Below are 23,280 nucleotides of genomic sequence, written 5' to 3'. Positions count from 1 at the left end.
GATGCGGATTCCACACCATTATCCACACTAATGTAACAGCCTTCTGGTCACAGAATCACAGAATCCCGAGGGTTGGAAGGGACCTCAAAAGATCATCTAGTCCAACCCCCCTGCAAGAGCAGGGTAACCTAGAGTACATCACACAGGAACTTGTCCAGCCGGGCCTTGAATATCTCCAACGTAGGAGACTCCACAACCCCCCTGGGCAACCTGTTCCAGTGCTCTGTCACTCTCACAGTAAAGAAGTTTTTCCTGATGTTCACATGGAACCTCCTATGCTCCAGTTTACACCCATTACCCCTTGTCCTACCACTGGTCCCAAGAAATGTGTTCATCTCACATGCCATGGAAGACACTAGTGGTCCTGAGTTGTGTCTTTTGTATATCCTGTGAGGTCAGGTATGAGGTCTTCGAGGGCCCTGGGCCACTGTAACAAAGTAGGCTTAGATCAAACAGTACAAAACCTGGCACAGAGAGCCCGTTTTGTCAATGATGTTCAAATATTTTAACAAAATATCTGGGGCTTACTGTAAATACCAGCATGGAACAGAAACACACTAAATGTACTTTGTCTGGTTTATTAGTGAGTATTTTACCTCTTTGCCTTATCAGGTTCTGATTTTTGATATAACATGAAAGGCAGTATTACTATCTCTGCTTAACAAATTTCTCTCTATATACATATATATTTCTCTGCATTGCTAAAAATTATTTACTAGCTCTTTAATTCAGTGATTCTTTTCTCTAACTAATCCCTCAAGCATCTGGAGGTAAAAGAAATGGCACGGCCCATCACAATTCTGAGAACTAGAGAGGCTGAGTGCCATCATGAGCTTACTTTGAAAACTCCCTGTCCTTTCCACCCAAGTGCTGGTGATCGGCAGATAGTGCCAAAATGAACCTCCTACACTTCTGCCTTTCATATTAACAGCAGCTTTGCTCTTGACTGTAATTACTAAGGATTGACAGCTGAAATCTCAACATGGTCAGATAGTTTCAATTCCTATTATAATCAGTGTAGGGGGGTGTTCAGTGTAACAGAGAGAAGCACTTTTTAGTCATAGTCTGGATTGCTGAGGGCTTTAGAGGCATATGCAGAGCTAGACTTGGACTCAAATCTCTAGATTTAAACAGTAAATAAGCTACACAAAAAGTGCAGTTCAGATAGTGATTTACCATCAGAAAATTGCATGTTAGATTATTTTGCCCATTCCAAAAGACAATGAGCTACACATCACTGTGGAAAGCCTTGGATGCTAGGAAGAATCCCTTAAGCAATGATCTCATAGCTCTGTGTGCACTGTTGTAGAATTTGGTGTTCCTCCAGGATTTCTCAGATGCAACGCTTAGTGAAAAAGAAAAAAATTGTAAGATGCTTATGCTAGAAAATAACATGGTTTTTTTTTGTTAAAGAGAGCTTCTTACAAGGCAGGGAGCAATTGCATTACATCTCCAGACACTTGGTTGAAATTTGGGGGTTCCCCAGATTTGGGTTTGGAAAGAATAAAGCCACGGGTCTGCCTGGAAATTCCCTATTTTCTGAACACGAGGCAAACCCAGCTCAGCAAATGGTGCTTTCTCTGTGCATGGCAAATGGAAGATTTAGGACAAATTCCATTTCAGAGGTTGTTAGGATCTGGACCTCTTATTGGTAGACATAATATAACAGCATTGGATTTAGGCTATCACGGATAATGATAAAAATTTAGCTAGGCCTACACATAGCAATAGGGGTGACAGTATAATAATATGACGTCCATAGCAGTCCTTCAAAGGAATGCCACTGACTTTGTCTTTTTGCAGATGGGAAAAAGGAGGCCCAGAGCAGGTAAATGAATTGCCCCAAAAGCATGACGGAAGAGTCCATTAGAGCCAACTCTTACAGATAAACTTGATCTATTATCACACATGTGGAGGTATTTCCAGTGTTCTTGAGGAAAAAAAAAGAATAAACTTGTCTTTAATCTCTGTGCATGACACCTCATCTTTAAAAATGTAAATGACAGAGGTGTATCTTCATTCTGATTCTTTTTGACCCTTGTGTTTGCTTACAATGGGAAGTAAGATAGAAGGGCATCTAACAGACACTCATTTCGTGGCTTAGGCAACTTCACTCTTTCATTAGAGGAGCCAGGAAAAAAGCCACAGAGCTGCTCTGCAGTGAGGACAGTGCAAGTTGCTGGAGCCTCTGGGGTAATACATAAGGCTATTAAGGAAGCTAAGGTACCTGCAATAAATATATTTATGCATGGATAATGCTCTTTACTCCTAAATATCCAATAAGAGATGTCCTAAGAACCTGAACTGAGAGTTGTAAACCTAAGGGTGCCTTGAAAATGCTGGATTTTTGTTCAACTGTTTTGATGTAATTATACTATATACCTTTATCATATGCAATATATACAACTAAGCAAAAACCTGTTCCTGTTAAGAACCCTATGAAGAAGTATGAAGTTTTCTTCTCTAACAGCACACCTTTGGTAGCAAGTGACTTAAAGACCATTACTGGTAGTGACAGGACTGATGCCTTGCTTCCAAATTTCCACAGGGGTGTGACATCCAGCTGAAGCTTTTGTGAAGGGCAGATGTAGTGCTGTCATCCAGCTGTGCAGCTAGAAACCCCCATTACCCTGCCAGGCTTACCAGTACAATGCAGTGGCTTGGTCTGAAGGAACTGGTTATGGTGCCATTCAACATGGAGATTCAGGTGCTCTCTGGAGAGCAGTTCTGCATCTGCTGCACTGTTGGCTTGATGCACTCCAGCACCCAGCAGAGCCCAGCCTTTTGTTGTGTCTCTGTGTGCTACTGCCCATTGCAAAGGTTTATAGCTGCACCTGGATGAAACATAGAACCTGAGCAGAGCACTGTGGTAACTCTTCATGCTAGCCCCACCTTAGAACTGGAGTTCTGTCAGAGTCCAAAGGGGGCTGAGGCTCCCCCCTCAGAGATGTTTGCCATTCAGGTTGATCTCCATCTCCTCTCACATGCTTGGCAAAGCTCTTAAAATATGGGGTTTGTATCAAGGACTGGCTGAAGTGGTGTTCTCATGCCTCGGCAGCTGGAGATACATGCAAAATCTCTTCATCCTTGTTATTTTTGCATTCTCATTGTGGGGGTGCAAATGCACTGTAAATCTTGCTGACAGCTACATCAGCCATTTGGCACACAGTCAACTGTGGCGTGGTCACTTCTTGGTCCAGTGTATAAGAAATGACCAGTATCCATCACCAACAATGCCAACTGATCTAAAATCTGTTTTAGTCAGTCGGTATTTTTCCATTGACTTTGGTGTACTTTGGAACAGGCTTATGGAGGTGAATACTTTTGTTTCAGACAGCACTATTGGATTGTTCCTTTAGAAATGCATTATGAAAACCTCTACAGCTTATATAAATGCAGAGAGTGAATATCAATACTTTCTAAAATACTAAATGGATGAGGCCGGGTTACAGGTTTACTGTAAATACTGTGATCTCAAAAGTGACCACATGAAGCAAGTGTTCCACAAAAGTATCTTCAGATCTGCCATCCATGCATACTGACTCTATAAAGACAAATCAGTAGATTCTGTAGGTTATTAATAAAAACATTCTGCATCTATATAAAACTTACCCTTTACTATAAAACAGACAGAAAGCTTTCAAGGCCTCTGCTCAGGATGCCCTCCACCCTCTCACTCCTCATATACTTCAAATTCAATGTTACCTCTAAAGTATTTTGGGCTAGATTTAACGATGTGAATGATTTACCTACTCATGTGAATGATTACCATGCAGATTAAAATCAGTGTTTGAATTATACACAGGACTCCTAATTCTAATCTAAGCTATGTCAACATTTCTGTAAGATTCTTATATTTTATTTGCCATGAATTTATGCCCAAGTTCAACTAAAAGACAATTTTCTCTATCCTTCCTCCATCACAAACGCATACATTTGAAAAATTAAGCACATACACATGGAGTACTCAGCTGGTCAGGAGATTTTAGGTACTGAAAGTATTAATATGCTTGTCACACTTTGAAATACCAAATCTCATGCCTTTCCTGTGGAACAAATTCATAAATAGACATGAAACAGTCAACCTAACAATTGACTAACAATCTAAAGTTCAAAGAATTGTGTGGCTGCCCCATCCCTGGCAGTGTTCAAGGCTAGGTTGGACGGGGCTACTGGAAGGTGTCCCTGCCTGTGGCAGTGGAGTAGGAACTAAATGAGCTTTAAGGTCCCTTTCAACCCAAAACTTTCTATGATTCTATGAAGATCTTTTTGAGACCTGATTTACAAAAGCTGATTGCAGATAGCAGATTTGTTTGAAATAATAAAAATAAATATCTCGTATTAACCACAATTAAAATTAACATACTGGAAAAAATGTAAAGAATCATTTTCTGCCAGATACTTCTCTGCTCCATTAATCATTGCTTTGAGCATTGCATTATACCTTATCATGTTATGGTGATAACAGAGTAATTTTATTACCTTTGTAACACAGCTGCAGTTAGCCAACACTTTTCTGGTTAGTTCATATCAGGAAGAAAAATACTGATTGGTTTTATTTAAAAATGACTGTTTTCAAAAAGGCACTAACTGCATCCAAAGAGACACATAGGAGAGCTTGCAATGCTAAATAAATGAGTGAAGCTGAAATGAAAAGTGTTCCGAGATGCCTGTCTTCATTTACATAAGCCTAATACTCTTTTACTTTACTGCCGACTGCTGCAACAGCTCAGGAAGTGTCGGGAGTTCTCTAGCTGAATTTTGCACTTACCATGGCGAAGGACAACAAGCAGAGAGGAGACTGGGAGAAGCGGAGTAGGGAGCTACAAGGAGAGGGCTTTAGAGGAGGCAGGCGGATGCCCACAGGCCAGCAGGAAAGCCTGTTGTTGCTGCAGGATGCTTGTACGTGGTTCTTTTAATAAAAAGCCAGTTCAGTTTTAGTACCATGGGATTTCCTCAAGTTACAAACCAACATGAAAAACACAAGGTCTGTTCTGTAACTGTTAAAAACATGAAGCTTTATAAACATTGAAGTGCTACTTTTCCTCCACAGAGGCCTTTTCTTAGTTGGAAAAATAAAACAAGGAAGTGTCTGTCATGTAGGTTGTACTAAAATTATACTTAGTACAATAATCTTATCTGTAATAGCATGTTCCTCAACTGACTCTGTACCTCTCATATTTTACTTTGTAAAGAGAAACAGTTATTTTCTTTTTCTGCCTACACAGTTGAAGAAGATAGTAGCTAAGTAGTGATGATATTCCTTGAATGTTCATCTCAAGATATAGATAGGAAAACAGCAATCACCTGGCCCCAGTGGAAAGTCAACACATGGAGCCATACACGGATGTGTTTCCCTGAAAGGGTAATCATTCTTGTTCATGATTCTGTACCTTTGAAAGTAAATAACAAACAGTGTTATTAGTAAAAATAACTAGAAACAGAGAAAGGCAAAGGATACCAAAGGGATTTTTCTTTTCCAAAACAGAGGAAATTTTCTGACCTTGTGGAAAAAGCAAGGAAGGAAAGGGAATATAATGGCCGTAAAATAATGTATCAATATGCACTCTTCACCCTGGTCATGTCTCTAAAAACTGGTTGGCATGTCCTGTGTGAAATATGAGCCCAAGCATGCAGAGGCTGTGGAATCACATAATGTTGGCTACCTTGCACTGAGCAAGGAACATGTTTCTCTCAAATGCAGGAAGAGTTGAACAAAGCCTTAAGTGACTTCCAGATCTGGAACTTCAAGCACACAGTCCAATGTGCATAGTGCTGTGTTGCTGTGTCACTGAGGAAATAAGAACATGAAATTTATTAATTTATTTCTTGACTTCATTGCTCTGGGGTCTTTTGTTTGGTCGGTTGGGTTTGTTTTTTTCCTATCACCACATAGTTTATCACAGTTTCACACCATTGTAGGTCCCATAAGGGTGGGCATCCCCTAGTCTTTTATTCTGTTCAGGATTTTATTTTTAAAAGTAGAATTTTGAGAAATGGGCTCCAAGAAGTCATATAAGAAGGAGGAATGGTTTGGATACCGACAATATTTATGTTTGGCTTCTAGACAGAACTAGTTGAGAAAGCTCCAGAGCAGAGCTTGGAAACACAGGACAGGAGAGTGCCAGAGACCTCAGAACATTGCAACAGAATGGTGTGATGGGATTATGTTAGCAGGACAAACTGGAGACCCAGGGAAAAGAGGTACCTAAACTAATGATCTGTGGGAGAAGCTAAAGAACTAAAGGTGCTTTATAGCTGTTTAATCGTTTTATTCTGTCAGAAGTGAATGCTGTAGTTCTGTAGCACAAATATATACAGTATCATATACAGACATGAAGGAAATGAGGGGGGGATAAATATTGGAGCTCTTATTGGATTCATCTATTCTGGGAACTATGACTAATGCTAGCTAGGATTGAGGGTGTGTAAATAATCTGAACACTTCGCTGTCACACATCAGTTAAGCATTTTACCTTCCATTTTAGTTTATTGGGTATCCACGCTTTTATAGTGGACAATCAAACTGGAAGAGTCAGAACAGGGTCTGTTGTGTCCCTGAGGACTTGCCTTCTCTAGAATAATAGGCTCCATGCTTTCTATGCGTACGTCTATTCAGAAAACAGGGAGGTTGGGTCCTTTTTCAGTAAGCATGTCTCAGATTTTGAAACAGAAATCAGTCCCAAGCTTTGATTTAAAATAGATCTTTCTTAGGCCTCATGGGCAGCAACAAGACCCCATCTTGAACATGAGTTGCCAAAAGATAATGATTTTAGAAGCTGCCTCCTGCAGGTTTGCATATCTCAGCAGCTTTTTACCAAATTTGTATTCTTGCAATATTTCAGAGAAAAAGAAGTTAATTTTATAACTCTGGTGACCCTGATATAGAAACAAATTTATGGATGCCTTTGTTCTCCTTCAGACAGCTTTGCTTTTAGAACTGCTAAACCCAGTGGGCAGATCCCCAATAAATGTCAGTGATCTTAGAAACTACACACTTAATTTGGGAAGGCCAATAAAGGAAGCTTTCCTGCCCTCTTCAACTGAAGCAATGCTGAGGGTGTTTATTTTAAAATGCTGCGACAGGACTCTTGTTAGTGATCTTGGTGTTTGTGCTGGTATAATTACAGCACTTCAGGCACTCCTTCCACAAATTTAAGGATATCTTGTTGTAGAGCTGATCTATGAGCTTAATGGATGTTGCATATTGAATTAATGGATCCAGATAATGACTGTGCTTTCTTCAAATTGTTGCTTGTTTCTTGTGTTTGGGTAAACCTCTTTTCCTTTGTTTTCCTTAGATGCTTTTAACTTCAATTACTGTGCTGATGGTAAATGGGAATGTGTCAGTTTCCCATTTTTTCCAAGCATTCAAAAATCACTTAAACCATCATCAAAACCAGTATGCTGCAACACACAAATAAGTAACTTCAGTTATCACTTCTTGGCACTCAAAAGATCATTCTGAAATTACAGTCAGACCAGAAGTACAGTATTTTCAAATTCAAAATGTATAAATACCACTATTTGGCACTTGCAGAATGTCAGTCTATGCAGACAAATTCTGTAACTACCTCATAGTTAGCCCTTTTTGGCCATGTATTTGAATTTTATGTGAGAAAGCAAGCAAGAAATCAAGGCTTCATTCCCTACTGCCTTCCATCCTCTGTGATATAAAGTGATGTTGCTTCATCTTTTGTAACGGAAAAAAAGTCACCAATTTATCTTACACATTGCCACTTACACTTCTAAAACAAATAGAGGAGCTGGAGCAATCAGCTGATACTGAGTTCTGTGTTATGACAGGGTGTAACCTTTAGCGCACCACGTGAATGACATGAACAGACCTAACCCTTTTTCATGGGGCATCTTGTTTCACAAAGCAGTGTGCACACTGAATCCCAGCAATACTGTGGGAACTGATAAAAGAAAGTGAAAGAGATTTTGTAGCAATAATCGAAGTTATCAACGGATATAAAGGGTTTCAATTAAACTTTCTGATTAACAATTCCTGGCCAATACTTCTGAATCTTCCTTAATAAAGAGCGGCCTTTCCATTTTTCACTGATTCATTGAAAACTTGAACTCTGCAAAGAGATGGAGATTTTCCCTATCAGACTTGAGATGACTGTATCTAAACATAAGGAAGCAAATCTAAGGATCAGTGGGATTTTTTTGGTGAAACTCACTGAGCCATGTATCCATAGAGAACACCATGATTTATTCCTATGGCAGACCAAATGAGCAGGAAACATGGACAGGCAGATAAATCATTGATGTGAATAATGACAGTATTTCTCTATCTAGATAGCCAAGGTGGGTAAAATTGTGAGTCTGAGAATGTTCTTCTGAATCTTGTCTATTCCCATGACATGCAATGAAATGTCATATAAACATAAAGGAGACCTTCTGTCTCTTGGAAGATAAAGGATTGCTGAAGGATTGCTTCAATTCCCTCTTTCTGAGTCCTTGAGATACATTATCCTGTGGGTAGGGATGAACACATAATCAGAATTTCTTGATTAAAGTTTAATGCTGCTCATTGAATACTTCAGGGGAAGAACATACAAAAAAGTGCAGGGAGATGTAATATACTTAATAATTAACACCTCACTTCTCACCAGCCCAGTGTCAAAAATGTTTTCCCACATGCTTTGACGGAAGCCAATATTCAGAATGTTTCCAGCACCATTGCTGAAGAATGAATTTGGAGAGTCAGAGCTTCTAAGCTGCTGGGCATGCAGTGTCCTTACCTGCACTGCTGAAAGTGGTGAGTGCCACTGAAGAATCCCTCACTGCCTGTACAGGGGCACAGAAACTGCCGTAGTGAGCGAGAGAGCGTTCACACAAGCAAAGCAGGACGTAGGTAGGAGCCAGCCACTTGTCAAGTGGATCACATAGCATAGCTGTGATCCTACCCTTTCTACGCCTTAGATACCTGCTGTGCACCAAAGCTCTTTACTTGCTCTGGACTTGGAGGATTAAAACCAGACTCTTCTCTTGATGGTAAAGGAGGACTGACTGCTTATGTCAGGGGACGGGTTGAAGCTCTGCATACCTCTCATCTAGTTAGTAGCCTCATCACTCAAACTTTGCCAGTAAGGAGGAAAGCTGGGTTTCAGTCTTTCTTCAGCATGTTCTAGATTCGCTAAAGCTGGGCTATTGAGCAGGATGGTTTGAGGGGTGATGAGAGAATGGAAAGAATTAGCAAGCATAACATCATTCTAAAGCCTAGTTTTGATAACTGCTTTCTAAGCTGTATGGTCTAATTCTCCTTCTGCTCATACAGTATCAGTGATTTCTCTGGGGTTTTTTTAGGAGTATATTGGAAATAGGAATTTAGCTTAGATCTGTGAACTGACTTACTGATGTGGGATAAATCTGAAATAACATTTGATTGAAAAACAGCAACAGAACAGATGAGGACAGGGCTTGACTTCTGCCACTGGGCAGGAGTGTGCTTTTGACGCACATACTCTGTGTACAGCAAACTTTGTAACATGAAACTGGAGTTAAAACTAAACATCTGTAGTCCCATTGTTGAGGTAGGGTCACAGAGTTCAAGAGGGTATTTGGCATAGATGGTGAAGAAGAAATAAGCTTTGTAGAAGGAAACACTTGTGACATTTGAAAATATTCTCTCCTCACATTCCCTTCTCATTCCTTCCATTGTTAGTTCCTGGAATTTTAATTCAATGCTGGACACCAGCCTTGTGGAAGGACTCTAACCTTAGACTTCAGCAATCCATGCTGAAAGTTATTCCTGCTTGGAAAGATGCTGGGGCTTAGTTTCTGGAAGCTTGTTTGGGTTCCTTGTGCATATAACCTGCAAGCACCACTTTGTTTTGTTGCAATCCCTACCCCAGACTGGGACAAATATCAGAACTCAGCACACTGCATTCTGTTTTTTCAGATGTGTATACACACCCCACACCCTGCATATAAGCAGTATATTGCAACAATACTGTAAGGAAACAAGATCCCTTAATGCAACAAAAGACTTTGGAAGTAGATGAGCAAAATCAAACAGTGAATTTTTTCACAAGTCCTCAATTCTCTGAGTCATATCAAACCTTTGAACTCGCTATGCGTGTATCTATCTCAGCTGTTTTAAGGACTAAATGAGGAGCAGGACCACCTTCTGACACTCCTGTGTGACCTTTCAGTTCTTGGGACAAAATTAGGCATTTAAAGATGGCCACACCTCAAACAGTGCAATCAAGCAGGTAGAAATCTACAGTTTTGTGTTCCTGGTCTGCAGCAGCAGCTGATCGCTGTATCTGATCTCCCCCTGAGAAAGGAGTGTGAGGCAAATTTTTTTCCCTTTGTTACTCCAAAGCTGTAACAGCACTAGGCCTTTGCCACCCTTCTAGAAAGCCACAGTTGATCAGTGAAACATGTTTAGGAACTTAGAACAGAAACCTTAGAAAAGTTAAGGTGGTCTGAAAGTCCGTTACAGTGCCATTTCTACTGAGGGCAGTAATTACAATTTGACCCAGGACTTCTGAGTCACCAAACCAATAATGTTTTGCAGTCGTCTCCACTTCAAATACTGCATCAAAAAGCATGCAAAGGCACATAAAAAGTAATTTTAAATATTCTTTCTGAATGTACAAATCTGAGGATACTTCTCATTTTTCTCTTAAATTTTGCTTTTGAATAACTGCATGTTGGAAAGCTTTTGATATTTAAAATGTTACGATAATCTGCAATGTTAACACTTCCGGTGCTTATTTTTGCTACAAAAAATAGATGGAAATGGGCCAAGACAAAAGACAGTACTACTTTCTTAAGGAGGGAGATTGCAAAAGCAACATTTGCAAACAAACAAAAATTAACACTGAAGAGTACAAACAAATATCTTGTCACATCAGCCAAAGGTTTTCTTTGAGAAGCCAGTAACTGATTACATAGTTCATAATCCCAGTAAGTCAGATTTTGGCATGAGAACACTCTGGTGTCAGTATTCACATCCTTTGTGTTCGAGTAGTGCCACAGACTTTGAGACAAAACAATTAAACTATTCTTGTGTCTTTAACCTTTGGCCATTGGTGTGTGATACTGGGCACAGTCAATGCTGAACAAACAGCATTAGTGTGCATCTCATGACAGCAAGGGGGATTACAGCTGAGAGCAGCATTTGATCTGTGATTGACTGTGATCTGAAAATGTAAAATTAGAATAAGGAGATGTAAATTTGACCAACTGGCCTGTTGCAATCTGTGCACAAACAATCTCAGCTTGGCAAGACAGGCAGAACAGGTAGGAGACGTGAGGCTGCATAACACCAGACTGCTTTGAGTTCATGTATGAGCAAAACTCAGCGCAGTTCCAAAGCAAGTGCAACTGGCCAACTTCAGAAGAACTAGTAAAGCCCTACAATTACAGAGTTTGTGGTAAGTTCTACCTGCACAGACCAAAGCAAACTAATGCACAAGAATGCAAAAAGGCATGATATGAGGAAATCTGGTTCATGCAATTATGTGACTAAAAGTGAAAGGAACAACTGGCATAGATGGAAGGGTAAACTTGAGAAATCATTTATGAGTATTTCAAAACATCTGATACTGTATTGAAACTGGAACTGCTGGAATTTTTTGGCTGCTCTTCCTAAAGTTTGTTTTTCTTCTTCACATGGTGAACAGTCTGGAGAAAGGCCTCTTGAGAGGCATAGTGCTTTATCAAGCAGGGTCCCTGCAGCCCTGGCAGAATAAGGGATAAAATGCTTAGCCATGAACTGCTGAAGGTGAGCTATGACATGTTCAGCTGGAGCCTGGACGAAGCAGAGCACCTGCAGGTTCTTTTTAAACAGTGGGGATAGAGCTTAGGTTGCCTGTACACCTCTGTTTGGCAAGCTGATGAGAGGATGCTCAGCAAAATGGAACATGGTAGTAGGTACGCATTGCATAACAGCATCTTTGCCCTCATAGCTAAACTGTGCACCAGACAGGGAAGATTATTAGATTTCTTAGATGTGGTGCTTTTTTAACTTTTTGCCAGAGAAGATGCCTCCAGCTGCTTTTGTGCCTCTCCTTCTTGTTGAGGTAGCCCTGAACTGCCCACGGGCGGATACCTGCACTCTTCTTGTGTTAACTTGATAAAACAACACAGTGCTGAAATCATGAGCTTCAAAACTCATCCGGGTGAATAAAATGATGATCCTAAGCAAAACCCTCTCTGAAACCTGTATTTCAGTATACTGACAGCTTCAGCTGTTTCTACCTTTATCCTTTCCAGATTAATCTACCTCCCATCAATATCGGATGAAAACAGTGATTTGCTGTAATTTTCATGTTGTAATGGCCTGCCAGGATGATGTACCAAACATTTATAAAGGAGATAGACAAGTAGGAGGTGGGTTCAAACCTTCTGGGTTGTTGTGTGGTGTTGAGAAAACAGCAGCAAAGTGCTTTTTCCATTTTCTGAGAAAGGATTTATATACATTCTGGGCTTCATCTGGCATCTTCCAAAAGAGACAAGATTTTTCCACTTACAAAAAGCTTCCTTATAACACTGGACAAACAAAACGAAACTGCTGGATGGAGAAAGAGAGCTGTGCTCTGCCATTCCGATCTGGGGTAAAAACAGAGCCCAACAGCAAGCGCAAGCTATGGAAACGGTTTGCGTTCTGATACCAGAAGTTAACAAAACCAAGTCAGGTGTGATCATTATACAAGCAAACTGCACAGAGCTGGAACAATCGTCAATACTGGGTCAGGCTGGTTCTGCTGTGCTTTTGTGACTTTTTTGGGTTTTTTTTTCCTTCTCATTTTAGAATAGAGGGAAACGACGCATTAGCAAGCAGCAAGGGAGGCAGATGTTTCACCCCACCTCTGCCGCAGCTAGGGTGAGTTTAGTGGGCGTGTTGAAAAGTAACACATAAAACCGCTGCACCGGGCGGCAACGGGACCAGGCAGCGAAGCCTCATCTCGCTGCGCGCCGGGACGTGCCTCTCCCACCTCGGCGGCTGCCGGGCGGGGCAGCCCCGCTCCTCCCGGGGGGCCGGCCCGGGCGCTATAAAAGGCATTATAAAAGGGGAGGCCGCTCGTGGTGCTTCTCTACTCCCCACTCTTTGCTATGGCCTCCGAGCGGCCCCCGCCGGCGTTCGCCGGGGCCGGGCAGCAGAGCGGGCTGCAGGTGTGGAGAGTGGAACGGCTGGAGCTGGTGCCGGTGCCCCCCAGCCGCCACGGCGACTTCTTCGTGGGGGACGCGTACCTGGTGCTGCACACCGTCCGCCGGCCCGCCGCCGCCGCCTACCGCCTCCACTACTGGCTCGGTAGGCAGCGGGACGGTGCGGGAGTCTGGGATGGGGGGGGGGGGGTGTGGGATGTAGCGGAAGCATGTCCTTGGTGCTGCTGGTGAAGTTTCTGACGGCTTGGCTGGGCTCCAGGGGATGGCGAGCTGAATTTTCCCTCTCTCTTTTCACAAGGGCTGCTTGCGTCAAGCTTCCAAATTCAGGTGCTCAGTAACAGCGCTACAGGCAAGGATCGGGGCGATGCCGAGCCTCGCTGAGCCCAGTGTAGCAGTGCGAAGCGGCTCTGTGAGTGAGAGAGTGGGGTGTGACAGAAAGGTGAACGTTTGCTTGCTTTGTGGTGTTAGCTTAGAAAAGCGCTGAAGCATTGCAGTCGGGTTTTGGCTGCATACAACCAAATGAAATCCCGCCTTCATTCAGATGGAAAGTTTTCTTGCCTTTGTTTCTACTAGAGCTAAAATTCCATCTCAGCCATCTCCCTGTGGCATTGTTGCACCGCCTTGTGTCCAGATGTTGCCTTTTCAGATGTTTCCTGATTATACAGAGATTGGAGGCAAAATCACCAGTTTTTCTGTGAAACCTCCTCAATATCAGTCTGACGGCCTTGTAAAGTTGTCAAAAGTAAGAGGGAGCCCTGCAATTGGGCTGTCTTTTGCCTTTAGCCTTGCCCAGCACAGTGTTTAGGGTAAAATAGAAGTCTGACATAAGGATGCATTTTAGGTGACTTCCTCATCTTCTGGAGGTTTTGTGAGACTTCCTTGTCTGGTCACCAAGACATCCAGCAACAGTGGTTGCTGCGTAGCTGCCTGTTTCTTGTTTCACCATCAGGTTTTTGTTTGTAGGGCATCATCTCAGTGAATGCACATAAAGACAGGTCAATGTGTATTAATGTTAATGCTTTTGAGTTGCTGTGGTTCTTGTTTTACTTTTGGGTGCATTGAAAAAGAATAGCAGATAAAGCTGGGATTGTTTCTGCATAAATATTTCAAGCTTGTTTAGTTTTGCATGTGTTATGAGTTATCCAGCTGGCATGTGGGTTTGTGTCTGTCTTTGACAAGAGTATAATCATGATGGCAGCGTAAATGAATTTATGGCTGATGTTCTTATGCCAGCAGCGCTGCTAGTTAGTAGCAGGGTTTGGCTGTTTAGGCCTTTGTTAGTGAAGCTAGAACTACTTACGCAGGAGTTAAGGTGTAGTAGGCACTTCCCAGGGAAAGATGCAAGGACTCTTTGCAACTGGAAATTATGTCAAATCAGTGACATTTGCACTCATTAAAATATCTTTGCTGTTGCCTAAGGAGCTTTAGTGGTAAATCCTGCACCTCTTGTGTTGATGTGGTGATATCCCGGTATTGCAAGTAGCTTCAGATGATCTGGGCATACACTGTTCCTGTGCAGCTGGCAAGTTGACTGCAGGGTGGCTAACTGCTGGGAAATCCCTTCCTGCTTGCGCCAGTAGTGGGGCAGAGATGCTCAAACACTGCTGCAAGCTCAATAGCAAGAGGAGACCAGAACTTCATCCATACAAGGTGTACAGGGAAAGGTAGTCACACCCAGGGCAAGAGTTTGAATCGTTTTGGTATTTTTGCTGACCAGTTCTCCCTGCTGTTGCGCACACCAGGCTTTTCCTCATTGGTGAAGCCAACCTGTGGGCCAATAAAACCTCAGTAGGGTCTTTCTGAAGACTTCCCATAAGCTGTCTCTGAACACCTGCAGCAGTTATCAGCTGGAGTTTGGGATGGAACACTTGTGAAATTAGATTGATGGAAGCCCTAGAGGCTTTGAGCTTAGATACTTAATGGGCCTTCCTATTTGGTGATATGGTCCTGTTCCTGCATGTCATCTGTGGCATTGTTATTATGTGGGCCTCATATGGAGGCTTTGAGTCTGAATGGATTCTGACTTTATCAAATATGTCCCAAATTTAGAAGACCATTGAATTTTCATAACTTATTAGTTGCAAACTTCCTCCTAATGTCTTGCTTGGGTGTACCCAGAAGGAGGTTAGATCATGGGAGGATGGTCTGTGACCTTGGTATGCTGATAGTTTTGTGCTGTGATTGGCATCCTAGGGTTAAAGTGACCAAACAGTTCAATCAGCCTGAAGTTTCCTATGCAAAAGCCACTGTTTTACCAAATGCCAGTGAAGTGCTGCCCAGGTTGGGTAATTTCGAACAAGCTAACTCATGTGCTGCAATGATGTTGGCATGGATAAGCAATCCCAGTGAATCTGTGCTGTGGCAGCTGTGTCCATTTTAAATTTTGCTCAGAGACCCTGGCTGAGTTGTCTGCACTGGCGCTTGAGGGATGTTTAGTAACTAACTTACTAATCCCAAGGGAGCTGTCTCGAAACTATCACTAGTGGAAACAGCCAGTATAAGACTACTTGCGGGAGTAAAACTAGCTATACTCCATATCTTTAATAAAGTCATGCGTGGTGTTCTTATCTCTTCTTTTAACCCTTGTTCTCAGATTAAGTGGTAAGACCTGTTCATGTGAACCAGGATCTAGTCTGGCAAAAATCTTTAATCTTTCTCCTATACATATATATTTTCTGCCTCATTTATACCTGTTTGTGCCTCAAACTCAAGGTAAATCTGTTTTTCATACAAGCTTGAATAACCTCTGCTTAGACTGATGTCCATTTGTGGTTTTTAAACAGGATTTCACAAAGTATTGTGTTGCATAGCAGCTGTCAGACCAAGCCTGGTCGTGGCTCTTATCTCTAACAACGTTCTGAACCCCTGTGTAAATGCAAGCAATAAATCTGAAGGATCCAATTCTAATGAACATGAATAACTCTAAAAACAAACGAACACCCTTCCCCCCAGCTTTATCACCAATGTTAAGGTGGTACCCAGGTCTCAGAAAGCATGTTGCCATATAACGAGTTCTTCATTCTTCTGTCACTGAGTGATGGGAACTTTATTTCCCCCCAGAGATTCTTATGTTAAGTCCTGCTTTTAGTATTTGTTTTACCTTTTTTGGGTGGACCTCATACTTCGTTCTTCCCTATGCTGCTTTTGTTATTTGGATCTTTTCCCTAGTTCATCCTTGCTGCTTTCTGGAGGTTTCCACTGCACCTATGTTACCCCAAAAGCTGTGATGGTGACACTGCTCCTGGGGAGAAGCACAGTTGGTGGTGGGCAGTGGGGAGTTGTCCTATGGTCTTTGCACTGCTGGGCCCATGAATAGGGCACTCTCTCTCTAAGAGAGGAGCTAGGTCAGTGGTGCCCTTAGCCATCTCTCTTCCCCCTCTCGCATGTTTTATTCTTTCCTAATACCTTACTGACAGGCTTCTTGTGATACCAGTGACTCATGATGATGTGAGGTGACACCAATACCATACTACACACTTCCTCTTCTCTCACAGTCTGAGGGTTATCTCTGTTCAGACTGCCTGGGACTCTGCTATTTTTCTACTTGGTCACTAAGAAGCAAGGAAATGGTTAATAAAAGTGAGAAGCTGCTCTTGAGGATTGTTGTGCTCATCTCAAAGCAATCAGAACTGCTGAACGTGTTAATCAGAAAATGTATAAGCCTGTATTAGAAGTTTTGTTTTAATGTACAGCCTGCTCTGCAGTCTGATTAGGCCATCAACACACCAGGTAAGGAGGCCATTTTGCCACAGTCCTGGGAAGAGGCTAATCCCTGAAAGGTACAAAACAAAGTGTGACCTCATGAAGCAAATATCTGAGCCCCAAAGCTGCTTTTCTTTCTCCAAGCTGTTCCAGGCAATCTAATAAAAGGTATCTAAGCAAAATACCTTGCTTGCATTGTAATGTCAAGAGGACTGCTTTTGAACTATTTTGACTTTATAGCTTGGTGAGTTATTAGCATAAATATATGGTTTACCATGTAATCAGACCTATGATGTGAACTTCCTTTGTTGCAATTCAACTTGGAGTCCAAAAATCATTACTGCAGACACTTGCTAAACCAAATTAATTAAAATGCTCTCTTGCTCAAAGACGATGAGAGAAGAAAAACTTCACTATTTTTCACTTTTTTCCTTATGAATGCAGTTTTACAAGTAGTTAAGTAATTTTCTGGATGGTCATGCATTTAGTGGTGAAAAAGGTTATGACATAGTGCTTTGTTGCAACATATGCATAGGCTGTACAGCCTGCTGAAGGCAGTGCCTGATTGTCACACAAACAATTTCTCCAACGGGACTCAGAGTTATATTAGTGCTTTATAATATTTCGTCTTGTTTCAGGGAAAGAATGTACCCAGGATGAAAGCACAGCTGCAGCTATCTTTGCTGTTCAAATGGATGACTATTTAGGAGGCAAGCCTGTGCAGAGTAGAGAAATTCAAGGATATGAGTCTACTGAGTTTGTGGGCTACTTCAAAGGAGGAATTAAATATAAGGTAAAGTTTCATCTGTCAAAATGTATTCTAAAACATATACGTGACATTGTGCCCTAAATAAAGTATTTTGCTTTGTAAATGGAAAATATAAAAATAATTTCTTAATGCTTAGTGGTTTTAGATCTGAACCACCTATTTTAAACAATAGGAGACCCAGTAATTGTACAGAAGGCAACATATTGTTTACCAGTGCCTCCTCTTCTCCCCAAAATCTAGGTATCCTGAGGTTTCATATCTGTGTCTAAGGGAGCTCACAGTAGGGACTCTGTGTTTGGGAGATAGTAAATATCACAAAATTCTACTTTATAGACTGAATCATTTTGTTCAAATGCAGAACTCAATGTGCTTAAGTGGTTAAGAATATGAACAGAATGGAAAAGACCAAAACCTCACTTTAGTCTAAAAATGGTGCTTTTGCAGTTCTACTGCAGGTTTTTGCTTTGAGGTAGATGATAAAACCTCCCGAATACTTTTAATGATTTTTTTTTTTTTTTAAGATGTTTTTAAAGCCCCCTTGTATCAATTCCAGAAGCCAAATCTTTGGAAGGAATTTTATTTGCAACATATTTGTTGGTTTTTTAAGAATAAAGTAATGTATCTTCTGAAAATGTCCCCATAGCAGGAGCTCTGGGAGCTGTTGCTCAGTCAGCCTTTTATTCCATTATGGAGGTTTGCAACTGGTTATAGTTTAAACAAGCAATTTGAAGCTTCTAATTCTGCTTGCATAAGAGGCCTTGGCAGTGACCTGGCCTTTTACTTTTTTCTGTCTTTGTAATTTCAAGAGCCAGTTCCTATTCCAGCTAAAGGTCTGGGTCTCCTGGCAGAGTGGAGAATACTCTCTCACAGAGGCACACAGTTTACAAGAATAAGTTATGCTTAAATTTGGACTTTATAGATTGTAAATCAGCAGTTTGGTCTCACTTCCCCCAGTTTGGTGCTCCTTGCTAGGTTGCTCATATGTTGCAAATATCCCTTCTGGAGAATGACAGAGCTGCTGTGGAATTACCCTTTCTGCTATACATAACCAGGCACTAGAACAACCCAGACCTCTGAGATGTAAGGAAGTTGAGGAAAACTTATACAGGGGCTGCATGTCCTGCTTTTCCTCGGCCCCTATTTGACAACCGGACAACTGACTGTTGTCCTAACAGTGTGGTTCAGTATTACCTCATCTTCTGGATGATGCAGCAGAGTGCTGTAAATCCTGTGCTTTCCCTTTGCCCATTCATCTGAAAACCCTTTGAAACATGGTGATGTCTGCTCCCTCTGGTAGCGGTTCACACCTGAGGGTTGAGCAGCAGCAGCGTTTGCTGTGTCTGTCTGGTTTGTGATCAGCACTGCTAAGCAGTACATTATTTTGGCTCCCCTCTCACTGCATAAACTACTTTTTTCTCCTGATAGCTGCTCACTTGTAAGATAAAGTTCGCCAAAATCAAGCTGAAATAACGCTTGCTGCTTTGTTTCATTTTATTCAGGCAGGTGGTGTTGCCTCTGGATTTAATCATGTTGTTACTAATGATCTGAGTGCCCAAAGGCTTCTGCATATCAAGGGCCGGAGAGTTGTAAGAGCCATGGAAGTCCCCCTGGCTTGGACCAGCTTCAACAAAGGAGACTGTTTCATTATTGACCTTGGAACTGTAAGTATTTCTTAGAGCAAAACACACTGAAAAGTAAGAGGTGCAGCATCCCTTCTGAGATCTGAATCATCCCCTAAAATGCACAACTGATTCTGTCATTCATTCAAACTGATAGGGAGAATTTGCTCTAGAAAATCAGTTTGTGTCACAACACTTTGAAGGTTCAAAATTGCCGTAAATGTTTTCTGAAGTATGCACAGATTATCTTTCAGGAAAGAGTTCTCTTTCCCACTCTAGGCATTGGCATATTTACTACTGATATTTGAACCTTAACCTGTTCCCAATAAGTTCTGACTAACTTTGGCACTACTGGCCAGCTGAATGAGATCAGTGCTAGGGTTCAGGGCAGAATGCAGATTGGACCTTTCTCTTAAGAGCATTTCTTCATATTCCTAAAACTGTGTTAAATAGCTGCAAAAGCAGTTGTGTTAATAAATGTCATATAAAGTGTTATAAAACTAATATTTCAAGAGATCTCTTGAGAAGCAATCCTATACTTCAAGGTTTTCTACTCAAAACATGTAGAGACAGTGCACATGGACAGATAATTTTGCTTGCTTTGGGTGATTTAAAATACAGTACTGTCACCTCGTAATTAAGACTCTGATACTAAAAGTAGCAAGTGGGTTGTAGTCCCTTCTAGTTAGATGCTAGTTATCAATTTGAAATAATTCCCATGCCTGATAGGCTGGCATGTAGGAAATGACATATGATGGAAAATAGCTTATCTGCAAGGCAGCATCTTCCATTGATCTTAACTGTAGTGCTTCACAAGGAAGTGGTCAGCTACTTTAGCAAGTTTTCAGAGAAGAGTCCCCTGACCTATTGAAAAAGAAGTTCTACTGAACTCATGTTATGCATTTGGCTTTTTCCTCTGAAAAGCATCTCCTGGTGTGACAACTGAAGTTGTTAGTAGCAAGTAGCTATATTGATTATATCTGGGTTTTTATAACGCTTAGCAACCTTCAGGCAGAACACCAGCCAGTGTTTTCCCAACATTATCCCATTCCTCCTATGGCAGTGTGGTCTAATTAACTGAAAGAGTCTAATGATCAGTATCCCAACACCTGTATCTCAATGTCACTTTGCAAAGTTAACACATGGGAGATGGCCAATTTGGAATTAAATATATAGAGAAAATGTTGCTTTCACAGTCAGGCTGTCACAGGCCTTGAGTTCACCTCCCATGAACATGCTGTGGAACTGGTGTACTCCATGAATTTGACTAGTCCTGACCCTCATTGTGTTACAGTTACCCAGCTCACCTGAAGTAATCGTTTGGGTCACAGAGCAGGTGTGACAATAAGACTAATATGTAACATTGTTACATGTGTATCTTGGCGTTCATCCTTTTTGATGAGATTTGTCAAGAGAAAAGCACCGTCACTAAGCTATTTAAATGCCATTTAGGTTCATTTCTAATACTGAATGTACACTGTGAGCCTTTTTCGTACTGCAACATCACTCTGGTTTCTGATTTCGTGTTTGACAAGAGAGGTCAAGCAGCAGTGCAACCCTGTGCCTTTGCAGGAGGAAAGATTAGATTTGAACAATATCTAGATCTCTTTTACCATGGTATGGGAAATGGCACTCAAATCACATGACTAATAACAGTTCTTGGTCTTGCCATGTCAATGGTATGTGAGAGATGTGTTTTCTTGGATGTATTAAGGAAAAGTGCTTCAGTAGACATCTGTAGGAATTTCATCACAGGTTATTACATAAACCAGACCTTTCCCGTGACAGATGAAAAGGCAATGTGTGACATAGTTCAAGATGAAGATATGCAAGTCTAGTGAAGTGCCTATAGAAAAATAGGGGTGGTCAAAAATACACTGGCATAGTGGCAGTCTTGAGCAAGTTTTATAAGAACTATGTTTCAAGCTGAAATAACAATTTCAGATTGAAATTTCCCATGACTAGAGGTCCCTTTAAATGGGTAAGTCTTTACAGGAGCTCTGAGTTGAATTTAGCAGTAGTTCACAAACAAAAATTAAAGTAATGGGAGAGTGATAAAGCAACATGAAGTGATCAGCTGATTTTACTGAAAGCTTCTCAGCTCAGTTCAGGAAGCTGTGCTGTATGAAGGCTCTCTGAAGTTGTATCCTTACTGATCAGGAAAAATATTCTCTACGCATTTGTTCAGGTAGAGCTTTGTGAATGTAGGACTGGATTCTGTTCGGCTGATTTCCCTCCCGATGGGCGGCAGCAGCAGTGCTATGAGCCACAGGGCTGCAGAGGGCAGGGAGAGGGCTGTGTAACACTCAGCCTCCTGGAAGAAATTAGGCAGCCCTTAAAATAAGGGGAAATGAGGAATGTGTGGTAAGTACCAAACAGTTCTGAGCCTGGGCCTGATTGAAGCTGGAAAGTTTTGTCAGTAGAATCAAAGTTCTGCTAATGAAACACTACTGTTCTTCACAAAGGAAGAATGCAGGCAGTGAGATGATAACTCTATCTCAAGTTAAATGAAGACTAAAGGTAAACTGCAGCTGGTTGTTCATTCTTCCTATTCCTATAGTGGTGGTTATAAACTGAATTATAAAAAGCCATGAGGTTGCTGGTTTGAAATTTAAGAGCCTATGATGTGCTTAAAACCAACTTGTGCCATCCAGTAACCAGTGTATGTACCTCTCAAGGGCTCCATGAATCACAAGAGAAAATTATGATGTTAGAGCTCAAAAGTATAAGACTGAATAAAGCTGTTGTGATCATGTATCTGTCAGTGCGCTTCTACTTGAGCTCCTGAATGAATAGGCATGTCAAAAGGAAAAAGATTGCTGCCTTGCACAAAGACACTGGAAAAAATAAAAGCAAAAAGGCTGGCTTTTTATCACATCTGCTTTTTATAAAACCTGTTAACCTGCTGTGGATTAAATTATGTTTGCAAAAAGAAAATTAACTTCTGCTTTTTTCTGCTTTTTAACAGTAAAAGACCAAGAGGACATATATTTTTCTTTATGATTATGCCTATGGGGTATCACATTGCATGTTAAGCACATTTGTAGTTTTGCTTGCTCCTGTTCTGCTTCTTGCCTGCACTCTCTTCTAGGTGGCTTTGCTTCTCTTCCTTCAGAGAAACCAATTTACAATCAGCATATTAACTGTCTTAATAAAGTCACTGTTTGTATGTAAACAGAACTGGAAGAGCAGATTCTTGCATGTTGGGGTTTGTCAGTTTAAGTTTCTCATTGATTTCCCTGGCATTAACAACTGATTAGTCATGTTCTTTTTCCATGTTTTTCATTCACATGTTTCTCCTACAACTAACCTCTTCCCCAGTTTCCCCCAGCTAAGAGTTAAACTGTTGCTTGTGCTGTAGTGGAGAATTGTCAAACAAGTAGCAGAGCTTGAGGAACTAAACTGCTTTTGCTCTTTATTAACTTCGTGGACTTTAAAGTGTGTTTCTGTCTATGCATGGTGTATCTCAGTAAGCAAGCATACATTTTTGTGTAATTCCATGAACCAGTTATTTTTACAGCTCCAGCAGTTTGAACTCCAGCATTCTGGGAATTTTTATAGTCCCAAAGTCATCAGATGGAGAGGAAAAAAAAAAAACCAAACCATTAATCTTCCCCCCCCCACCTTCAGTTAGAGTTTCCAGGGTATATAGTTTTCCTTCATACTCTATGGACTCAAAAGCTTCCCCTCAACCCCACTCTTATGCAGAAAAGTGGCTGAAACAGAGACTGTCGTTAAAGCTCAAGGTAGACAGGACATATATGTATACACAGGGATTCAATCAGGTTAGTTTTCTTCCTGGTACTGTAGGAAATCCAGATGTTTTGCTCTTTGAGCAGCTGTTATTTAGAATGAATATCCTCCTGGTGCTTACCATTTAATGCGTGATGATGTAGCACTGTCAAAACAGGTGTGAGAGGAAAAATAAATGTGGTAAGTGTATGAGCGTGGTACATCTGACTTATTTTTAGTCGACAATTTGTTCCAGTTGAATCAAATGGGAGACTCCAAGACTGGTTACAAAGGCACTGTTGTGATTGTACCAGGGCCAGGCTGATG

The 23,280-nt window shown here is 41.3% G+C and overlaps 1 protein-coding gene across 1 annotated transcript in view; it reads left to right on the top strand.

Annotated features, from left to right (window-relative positions):
• Positions 1-13,077: 13,077 nt before the first annotated feature.
• The window catches only part of SCIN (scinderin), a gene marked incomplete at its 5' end in the record, with an annotated part of 46,836 nt that continues 36,633 nt past the window's right edge, over positions 13,078-23,280 (top strand). Inside the window, 3 exons of the mRNA XM_080611441.1 lie at positions 13,078-13,276; positions 17,472-17,626; positions 19,102-19,263. Of these exons, the coding sequence (XP_080467567.1) occupies positions 13,078-13,276; positions 17,472-17,626; positions 19,102-19,263 (516 nt within the window). The remainder of the gene's footprint in view (positions 13,277-17,471; positions 17,627-19,101; positions 19,264-23,280) is intronic.

Source organism: Psittacula echo, assembly GCF_963264785.1.
Source record: "Psittacula echo genome assembly, chromosome: 2".
Lineage (NCBI taxonomy): Eukaryota > Metazoa > Chordata > Aves > Psittaciformes > Psittacidae > Psittacula > Psittacula echo.
The sequence above is the reverse complement of the archived record's forward strand: the minus strand, read 5'-3'. Positions and strand labels throughout refer to the sequence as shown.